The 10,685-nt window shown below is 47.8% G+C and overlaps 1 protein-coding gene across 1 annotated transcript in view; it reads right to left on the bottom strand.

The window, feature by feature from the left end:
* The window catches only part of APCDD1L (APC down-regulated 1 like), a 59,277-nt gene extending 56,419 nt beyond the window's left edge, over positions 1-2,858 (bottom strand). Inside the window, exons 1-3 of the mRNA XM_004370532.1 lie at positions 2,816-2,858; positions 1,284-1,360; positions 1,063-1,201 (exon numbers count right to left, since the gene is read on the bottom strand). Of these exons, the coding sequence (XP_004370589.1) occupies positions 1,063-1,201; positions 1,284-1,360; positions 2,816-2,858 (259 nt within the window). The remainder of the gene's footprint in view (positions 1-1,062; positions 1,202-1,283; positions 1,361-2,815) is intronic.
* Between the last annotated feature and the right edge of the window lie 7,827 nt (positions 2,859-10,685).

The raw sequence follows: 10,685 nt of genomic DNA, 5'->3' as shown, positions 1-10,685 counted from the left end.
ATCTGGGTTCTCAATTCTGTTCCATTGGTCAATGTATCTGTCGTTGTACCAGTACCAGGCTGTTTTGACTACTGTAGCTGTATAGTAGGTTCTCGAGTCAGGTAGTGTGAGTCCTCCAACTTTATTCTTCTTCTTCATTAGTGCTTTACTTATTCAGGGCTTCTTCCCTTTCCATATAAAGTTAATGATTAGTTTGAAAAACTAATACTTTAATTCAGTTATTAGAGAACTTTTAAGAATGTCTGGAAGACTTGGGTTAGAACACGTCTTTTTTCAACTGTAGCTTTTATAAAACCTAAATATAGGTCAAGTATTTCTAATGAAAATTTTGCATCCAAAATGGGATGGGCTGTAAATGTAAAATAAACAGCAGATCTTGAAGACTTTACCATGAAAAAAAGAGTGTGAACTATCTTGATAATTTTTAAAATCGATCACATGTTGTCAGGTGCTGTCAAGTTGCTTCCAACTCATAGCAACCCCATGCACCCCAGAACGAAACACTGCCCGGTCCTGCGCCATCCTCACAATCATTGCTGTGCTTGAACCCATTGTTGCAGCCACCGTGTCAATCCATCTCGTTGCGGGTCTTCCTCTTTTTCACTGACCCTGTAGTTTACCAAGCATGATGTCCTTCTCCAGGGACTGATCCCTCCTGATGACATGTCCAAAGTATCTGAGATGTAGTCTCGCCATCCTTGCTTCTAAGGAGCACTCTGGTTGTACATGTTGAGATAATAATATTTTGGATATGATGGGTTAAACAAAATACCTAATTAAAATCATTTCACCTCTTTCTTTTCTCCTTTTTTAAAAAATACTCGGCTACTAGAAAATTTTAAATTACATAGATGGCTGGAGTTGTACCATAAACCTGTGAAAGCTGGAAACTGTGTAAGGCAGAAACATGTCAGAGAAGGAAAATGCAAATATTTTCCCCTCAAATGAGCTACAGAAAAGTGGAGACTGCGCCCTGTCTAACGCGGGAAACTTTTGAGACCAGGAAAAACAGGGCGGTTGTGGCGAGGTTTCACTGGATTTCTTTGGATGGCGCTGACTTACAGGGCAGCAGCCTGAGGAAAGGGCGGAGAAGGAGTTGTTGGGGCACAAGGGCAAAACCACGAAGGCCGGTGGTCCAGAAGGTGGGGGCCGGGGAGTGCTGGGTGGGCCAGGCCTGCAGCTGGCGGAAGCTCCGCTCCTCCTGGCAGGGGGGGAAAGCAGGAGAGAAAGGCAGGCTCGGCTTCCGAGGGCTGGGTGTGCGAGCGAGCTCGGAAGGGGCCCACCACAGCCTGGATGGTCTCTGTGGAGGAGGCCAGATGGGAGGGGAGTGGGAAACCTTTGGGCGGGGGGCTGGAGGCTCCTGGGGGACACAGGAGACCTGCCAGGCAGTACCAAGGACCCAGTGGGCTTCATATGGGTTAACCAGGATCACATCTAACACACCAGGCTCGCTAGAGGGGCCAGTGGGAGGGATGAGATGGTGGTACCAGAACCACTTGTCGTCCAGTCAATTCTGACTCATGGTGACCTCCTGTGTGTCAGAGTAGAACTGTGCCCCTTAGGGTTTTCAGTGGTTGATTTTCCAGAAGTAGATCGCCGGGCCTTTCTTCCAATGTGCCTCTGGGTGGACTCGAATCTCCAACCTTTCAGTTAGCAGCCCCCCAGGGACTCCCGTCTATTCATATGTTCTCATTATGTAAAAAAAAAAACAAATCCAGGTGGAGCAGAATTCCCTTTAGCACCCCCCAATCATCCTCCCTTCCCAGCAGAGACCACTGTGGCTATTTCTGTATCTTTCCAGAACTTCTCCTTTTTTTTTTTTTTTAAACAGAGGAACATGCATAAATACATGTGCTTGGTGGGGGCGCGGGGAGACACAAGCTGTTTTTTAAATAAAATTTAAATCCCTGTTGCAGTGAAAACACTGCCTAATGAAAATTATGTTTCAAAACGGACGGAGGTGTTCTTTGTGCTAAACAGAGTGTCCTTTGTCTCATTTGCAATGGAAAACTCCCTTGTTTCATAAAAAAAAAAACATTATTAAGAGGCCTTACAATACAAACCGCATTTTCCAATTCAGTAGCTCACAAGGGCAGCCAAGCAAAGACTATGTAAACTGGCTTCAGAAGTGTCTCGCTCAATAAGGACATTTGTTTGCAGGGGCAGCATGATAATCAGATGCTAGGTGTGGTGGGGCTGAAATTTTCGCCTCCAGAATGAACCCCTTCAGTAATTGGGGGACCTATTAAAGGACGCTGAAATGCAGTTTCAAGGATCCCTGCTGGTGCAACGGTTAAGCACTCGGCTGCTAACCGAAAGGTTGGCGGTTCAAACCTACCAGCTGCTCCGCCAGAGAAAGACCCGGCGATCTGCTCCCATCAAGATTACAGCCTAGAAAACCATGTGGGGCAGTCCTACTCCATCCCATGGGGTCACTATGAGTCAGAATCCACTCGACAGCACATAACAACAACCACAAATGCAGTTTCACATGTTGCTTTTCCCGGTTAACAAGGCTCTCCTTTCCTGAAGGAAAAGAAAAGGTTTCTGCTCGCATCCCTGGCTTCCCTGAGTTGGGCTTGTGAAAGAAGAAAGGCCGGGTGCTGCTGGTCCACGTGGGAATGGAGACGGACACCCGCCTGACCAGGAGGGGGTATGGAGCATGTGAGCCAGAGGAGGCTGTTGGTGGGAGTCCCTCTGGACTGGCCACCAAGTCTGCCTGGGCCTTGAGACCAGCTGAGTCCATGCTGCCCATCCCGATGACCTTGGCCTCTTTGACTGCAGGCCCTAGGTCAGTGCTGCTTCTAGCACATACCTCCTCCTCCCTCATGCAAAAGCCCCTCATCCTTGGTGGCCATGCTAGCCACCTGCCAGTGGGTGTCCTTCCCAACCCCCGGCCACTGCTCTGGGCTGGCCGAGGCCGTCCACACCTCACTCACATCTGCTCACGTCTACATGCCCTTTCCTGGAGCCTCATCACTGGCCAGTGTCCATCTGAGAGACTGGTCCATGCCTGGCTTCAGAGCCCTCTAGCACCTAGTGACCTCCACTAGGACACAGTTTGGCTGCTATGACAGAGACCCAGCAGAACAATGGTGGAAACCAGGTGGACACTGATTTCCCTCCTGCAGAAAAGGTGGGCAGGTTTGGTGGCTCTGTGTGGCAGAGTTCTCCAGAGCCCAGGCTCCGTCCATTTTGTTGCTCCTCCCTGTTCCAGGGTGTAGCCTTCGTCTGCAAGGTCCAGCTGGGCTCTTGACCTGTATGCATTTCTACCCGGGGAAAGGCAGAAGGGGAGGGCAGCACCCAGAGGCACACAGACCACATCTGCTCACACACCCTTGGCCATGCCAACCTCAAGGGAAGCTGGGAACGCTGTGATAACTTTGGCAGCCAGGTGCCCAGCTAAAGACCGAGGTTCTAGAGCGGGTTTTGGGAGCCAACCAGCAGTGACTACCACCCTCCCAGGACTGTGCGCACCATGGCCACAACCCTTACACCTGGATTTCTCAGCCTCTTATTCTCCCAGCCTTCTCCAGGCATGACCTCTGATCAGCCCCTCGACCCCTCCTCCTTGCCCCTAAGAAGAAAGTTCCTTAGCTGTGGGGTCAGCACTGTCCTTGGATGCCTCAGTGTCCCTTCCAAAACTTCACGCTCTCCTGAAGCCATCCACTCAGCCCCTGCCTGCTCCCGCTCTGTGGGTGATGTCACCCTTCCAGACCCTGCGCCCCACCAAGACAGCGGCACCTACCCTCTTAGAGCATGAGGCTCAGAGCAAGGGGGAGTGCCCCCTTATGTCCGGAACCCCACTCTAGCTCCTTTCCCAACCTCCTTTCTTTCCATAAATACTCAAGCCGGCTCCCGTGGTCTCTCACCCGCCGTGGCCTCACTTCACCACCAAGGACACCTCGGTCCATTCGTTTGTGCTTCCATCATATACTCTGTGTGTGCCTTCTGTGGGCTAGACACTTCCGCCTCATACCCAAGGTTTAAAAAAAATTTTTTTTAGTTGTAAAATAAAGCTGGCACATAGTAAAAAAAGAGATTTCCATGTGAACTACGTGGAAAAGCATCAAATGGAGTTTTCATCTCCTTCAACCGTGGTCTCTCTCCCCCAGAGATCTAGCCACGATCAGACTTCTGAGTGTCCCTTCTGGGGGAAAACCAACGTATGTGTAAACTGAAGCACCCTGCCTTCTCTCACTTAATTTGCTGAGAGAATTTCCCATCAATACAAAGTACTCTTTCTACCATATAGTTAAAAAAATTTTTTTTCACTGGCTGCATGGTATTCCAAAAGAGTCCTGGGGGTGCAATGGTTAAGCGCTCAGCTGCTAACCTAAAGGTCAGTGGTTTGAACCCACCAGTGGCTCCATGGGAGAAAGACCTGGAAATCTGCTCCTGTAAAGATTACAGACTAGGAAACCCTATAGGGCAGCTGTATTCTGTCACATGGGGTTGCTATGAGTTGGAGTCAACTCGACGGCACACAAGCACCGCCACCATCATGGTATTCCAATATGTGGATGTAACAAAGTGGGTTCAACCAGCCCCTACTGATGGACACAAGGTGCTTGCTGTGTTTTGCTACCACGGCGCACCTACCCCACCCTCATTTCCTCCCTTTATAGCACCAGCCTTGCCAGGGGGTGTTCTGTGGGTCATGTTCAGCCTGCTCTGGGCTGTGAGCAACCTGGGCTGGTCGTGTGGGGCATAGACGGGATTTCACTTGTGCAGTGCACGACCTACCCAGCAGTACACGGAGCCCCGCTACCAGAGCTTTCATCCTCCCTCTCCAGGACCCTACCACCCCTTCATTACCCAGGCCCCCCATCTGGGAGGCCTCCTTGAGCCTCTCTTTATTTATCCCTCATCTAATCCACTGAGAAGTCCTGACCATTGTGCTTCCACCCATATCTGGAAACAGGTGGACACAGTTCCACCTCTCTCTATCCTCGCTAATATAAACCAGCTTCAGCCACTGCCTCCCAGCCATTCATTCTCCACCCAGCACCTCGAGAATCCAAAAACCTGCCACTGGCTTCCCAAAACCCTTAGCCTTGGAGGCTGCAATCCCATTCATGGCCTCCACCTCTCTGACCTCGCCTGTGATCACAGTCTGGCGTCCCCCAGAGCCAGCACCCCAGCTTCCCTTCCGTCTGTTCAGCAGACCAATCTCCTTCTGTCTTAGCCCCTCCTCACGCCCTGTGCGTCCCTTAGATTCCTGCCTGCCCACATCCTCATCTGACCGGCTCCTTCCTGTCCCGGAGAAGCCGGCTTCAGTGCCTCTCCCTGGAGAGGCCTCTGGGGCCCCCTCATCTAGTGCAGCCCCGCGTCCCCATCACTGTGCCTGTCATCCTAGCACTATCGCCACCTGCCATTTTCCTGTTTATTTATTTTCTTACTTGTTGTCGGTCTCTGCTTCCAACTAGAAAGCGAGCCCCATGCCCCTTCTGCCCACAGCTGTGTCCTCAGCCCGTAAAACAGTGCCTGGCCCATAGGAGGCGCCCGCTGGATGCCCGCTGAGGCACTGAATACACGAACCAAAACACTTCCACCGTTGAGTTAAAGTTACATGGAGTTATGCAAAAATCCCGTAAACACAGGCTCATTCATTTAAACTCTCCTAAATTAGGACTTGGAGGAGAGAAAGAAGTTTGCCTTTGTATTTACACAAGATAAAAAGGAAAGTGCTTTCTAAGCAAATTATCTATGTAAACAGGGCTGTTTCACTCCCTTAATCAGGAAGTCCAGTGGCCCTGGGCTCCAACACGCTAAGAGGCAGCACTTGATAAATATGCAATAGCCGAAGGGTTGCGTGTCCTTGGTGAAGCCCTTCCAGGCTTCGGGAGGCGCAGGGCCCAACTCCTCTTCCCTTGCTAACCATCTAACCTCTCTAACCCTGCGGACTGTATGGGACCGCATTTAGTTCTTTGTATCAGCTTGTTGTTGTCAGCTGTCCTCAAGTCGGTCCCCAGCTCATGGCCACCTCATGCACAAAGGGATCAGACTGTTGTGATCCGTAAGGTTTTCATGGGCTGGTTTTCCAAAGTAGACCACCAGGCCTTTCTTAGTCTGGAAGCTCCACTGAAACCCATTCAGCATCATAGCAACACGCAAGCGTCCGCCGAGAGACAGGGGTGGCTGTGCATGAGGTGCATTGGCCAGGAATTGAACCCGGGTCTCCCACATGGAAGGCGAGAATTCAACCACTGAACCATCACTACCCGCCATGCGTAGCCCAGAACTCTGAACTTTCAGGCCTGCTGGTCTCCACTAGAGACAGAAATGCCCCAGTAGGCATGTCCAGCTCCTGAACACTTGCGGGTGAGGCTCTCTGGCAAATGCAGCTGGTTACTCAACCCGGTGCGATTACGCTGTCTGAGATTTCGATGGTAACTTTCAATTGACCTCCTGCAAAAGGCAGGTGAAAATGCAACAGTACTGTAAACTCAAAGGGGTGGGGGGATCCCCAAGCCAAACGTTGCCGATTGTAAAAGCCCAGTACTGTCACTTCCTGACAAGTTGGTTTTAATTTCAGTACCTGTGGGTTACCGTTAAGGAAACTGGAATCCATCAGAATCTGGTTAAAGCTGACAGGCCAAACAGTAGACTTAAGTTTCAAACGATCTAGAAACCACACCCCAGCACCAAAAACACACGTTACGACTCTAATTGTATGTTTCAAAGGACGAGTAATTTCCTTTTACTGCGGTCACTAGTCATTCCAAGCTAAATACATCCAGGTCTTGCTATCCATATTGACACATGCTTTTGGCAAAGACTGGGGTTGGATGCGAATGATTGCTTTCCTTTCCCTTTTCTGTATAATTTAATATGGAGGCTCGGGGAGGGCAGCTCAGGTTTTTTTAAAGCACTTTGAGTCCTGAGGGTAGCTAAGGGTAGGGGCTTACAGCGTGGGTGCTGCTTAGCCAACAAAGGCATGATGGTGAGGTCCTTTGGTTGCAAGCAACAGAAGGCCAGTTTGACTCATGCGAACAAAGAGGGCTCCCTGGGGAAAGTGTGCATGTTCTCGAGCCAGGACGCTCCAGGCATCCACTTGGCTAGTTAGCTAGTTAGTAGGTATCAGAGCCTCTCTGCAGTTCCTCCAGGGCACCCCAGGGGCATGAATGCTGCTCCAGCTTCTGGCCACTGCTCGCAGCATTCATTCATACCATGAAACACTACTCAGCAATAAAAAGAATTCACACAACAACTTGCATGTATCTCCTGGGCATTACGGCTGAATGAGAAAAGCCAATCTCAAAAGGTCCATATTGTGTGACTCCACATAAGTAACATTTTTTAAAATTTTATTTTGGTGTTGTTGTGGAGACTTGACACAGCAAAACATATACCAATTCAACCGTTTCTACAAGTACATTTCAGTGACATTGACTACATTCTTCAAGTTGGGCAACCATTCTCACCGTCTTTTTCTGAGTTGTTCCTCCCCCATTAACATAAATTCACTGCCCCCTAAGGTTTCTATCTAATCTTTCGAGTTGCTGTTGTCACTTTGATCCCATAAAGATAGTTCTTAAAACACCATAATGCTCAAGGCTGACGTTCTTTACTAGTTAAGCTAAACTATTGTTTGGTTTAAAGAAGACATCAAGGGATATTTTTGGTCTCAGGTTTAAAGATTATCTCAGGGCAATAGTTTCAGGGGTTCTTCCAGCCCCCTTGGCTCCAGAAAGTTTGGATTCCATGAGAATTTGAAATTCTATTCTGCATTTCCCCCCTTTTGATCAGGATTCTTCTATAGACTCTGATCAAAATGTTCACTAATGGTAGCTAGGCACCATCCAGTTCTGATCTCATGGCAAAGGAGGCAGTTGTTCACGGAAGCAACTAGCCACACATTCCATCACATATGTAACATTTTTGAAACAATAAAATTTTTAAAACAGAGGACAGATTAGTGGTTGCCAGGGGTTAGGAAGGGCTGGAGGGGAGGTGTGGGACGGAGGTGGGGGTGGTTATGAAAGGGCAGCAAGAAGGTCCTTGTGGCTAGAACTGTTCAGTATCTTGACTGTAGTCATAAATACATCAACCTACACAGGTGATGACGTTGTACACAACTTCATACACACACACAAACAAGCAAAAGTAAAACTGGGGACATCTGAATAAGATTGGCGGATTGTATCAATGTCAGGATCTTGGCTGTCATACTCTACAATGGTTTTGCAGAATGTTACAACTGGGAGTAACTGGGAAAACTGTAAAAGGATCTTTCTATTAATTTTCACAAGTGCATGTGAATCTACAATTAGCTCAATTAAAAAGACAGCAAATACGTCTCCAAAAAAAAAGATTCAAACTCCTGCAAGGAGCAAGCAACCTATTTGCTCCTCCCAGACTCAGGCCCCAGGTGGAGGTGAGACTACTTGACTGGTGTTATGGATTGAACTGTGTCCTCCAAAGTATGCGCTGTAAATCCTTACCTCTATGCCTGCAGTTATAATCCCATTTGGAAATAGACTTCTCTTCATCATGTTAATGAGGCAGAATTAGTGTATGGTGTATCTTGAGTCAATCTCTTTTGAGATGTAAAAGAGATTAAACAAACCAGCAGAGGACAGATGGGGTAAGACAGATGCCAAGACACATGGAAATCTCCAAGGAACCAGGAAGCAGAAGCTGAAGAGACAAGGACCTTCCTCCAGAGCCGATAGAGAGAGAAAGCCTTCCCCTAGAGCCAGCACCCTGAATTTGGATTTCTCGCCTCTTAAACTGTGGGAAAATAAATTTCTATTTGTTAAAGCCATCCATTTGTGATATTTTTGTTATAGTAGCACTAAATAACTAAGACAGAATTTGCTACCAGGGAGTGGGATCCCGTTCTAACAGATATCTAAAATGTGGAAGCAGTTTTGGAATTGGGTAATGGGTAGAGGCTGGAAGAGTTTTAAGGTGCCTAACAGTAAAAGCCTAGATTGGCTTGAAGAGACTGTTGGTGGAATTCTGGACATCAAAGACAATTCTGGTGAGGGCTCAGAAGGAAGTGAGGAGAGCTGTAGAGAAAGTCTCTATCGTCTTACAGAATACATATGGCGCCAGCAACAGAATGTGGCTAGAAATGTAGATGTTAAATGTGCTTCTGATGAGGCTTTAAAAGACAATGATGAACGTGTGACTAGACAATGGAGGAAGGGCGATGCTGTTTACGCAGTGGCAAAGAACTTGTCTCAATTATGTTCAAATGTTTGGTGGAAGGTAGAACTTGTAAGTGATGAACTTGGATATATGGCTGATGAGATTTCTAAGCAAGATCTTAAAGGAGCTGTGTGGTTTTGCCTTGTTGCTTATAGTAAAATGTGAGAGGGAAGAGACAGACTTAAAAATGAACTGTGCAAAATAAAAACAGAACTTAAAAAGATTTGGAGGATTCTGTGGTACACACTAAGGACATGTGCCTTAGAATTTTCACCAAGGACATGTCTACACAATCATTTGTTTACAAGATTAGAGACTGATGGATCTAACCAACTACTACAACAGAAAACCCATCAGCTGAGACTCAAGGGGACAGAGAAAGAACAAAAGGAAAGAACGTTGTCTGCTTCTTGGAATTCTACGGGCAGGAAACAGGCGCAAGGAGCTACATCTGTTTTCCTCCAAGAAAAGAAAAGGACTACCCTTGGAGCAGCTCGGAGGTCAGCAGAACTGTTGGAAGGAGCACAGGAAACAGAGCCTTCTTGGTTTCAAAGGGTGAGGCCACAGCCTCCTAGGATTCAAAGAGTCAGATCTTCACTAACTCGGTTCCGGAGTGTGGGACTGCCATTAAGGTGTACCGGGGGACGGGGCCACTGCCAAAAGCTGAGGGGAAGGGGCTTCCATGCGCAAGGCACAGAAAAACGGGGCCTGCTGGGTCCAAGGGGGTAGGATTGCCCCTCAGATCGACTAGGAGAATGGGGCTGCCCAAAGCCAAGGGAGCTGAGTTGCTATCCCAGAGAGCCTGCAAGTTGGAGCTGAGGGGCCTCCACCCAGAATCCAGAGGACGTGGCCAACACCCAGAGCCTGTAGGTTGGGGCCATTGCCCAGATGGTCTCAAAAAAGTGAGGATTATTTTTAAGGCTTGAGAGCTAATGGAATTTGTTCTGCTGGGTTTTAGACTTGGTTGGTGCCTGTTATACCTTCTTTCCCTCCAATTTCTCCCATTTCTAATGGAAATGTCTACCTTGTGCCTGTTCCACCATTGTACTTTGGAAACAGATAACTTGTAGTCTAGATTTCACAGGTTCACAGATGAAGAGGACTTTTGCCCGAGGATCGAATACACCTAACGTCTCACCCATATTTGATTGAGATGATTCAGAAGATGAGATTTTGGACTTGGAGTTGATTTAAGACTTTTGGATGATGTGACGGGGTGAATGTGTTTTGCATGTGGTGAGGGCATCTATTTTGGGGGGTCAGAAGGTAGAATGTTATGGACTGAATTACATCCCTCAAAAACATGTGCTGTTGATACAACCATTTTGGAAAATGATATGGCATGTCCTTAGAAAGCTAGAAATAGAAATATCATATGATACAGCAATCCCACTCCTAGGAATATATCCTAGAGAAATAAGAGTCGTCACTCAAATAGACATATGCACACCTATGTTCATGGCAGCATTGTTCACAATAGCAAAATGATGGAAACAACGTAGGTGCCCATCAACAGATGAATGGGT

Source organism: Trichechus manatus, unplaced genomic scaffold, assembly GCF_000243295.1.
Source record: "Trichechus manatus latirostris isolate Lorelei unplaced genomic scaffold, TriManLat1.0 scaffold00008, whole genome shotgun sequence".
Classification (NCBI taxonomy): domain Eukaryota; kingdom Metazoa; phylum Chordata; class Mammalia; order Sirenia; family Trichechidae; genus Trichechus; species Trichechus manatus.
Note: the sequence above shows the minus strand (reverse complement) of the source record. Positions and strands in the feature narration are given on the sequence as shown.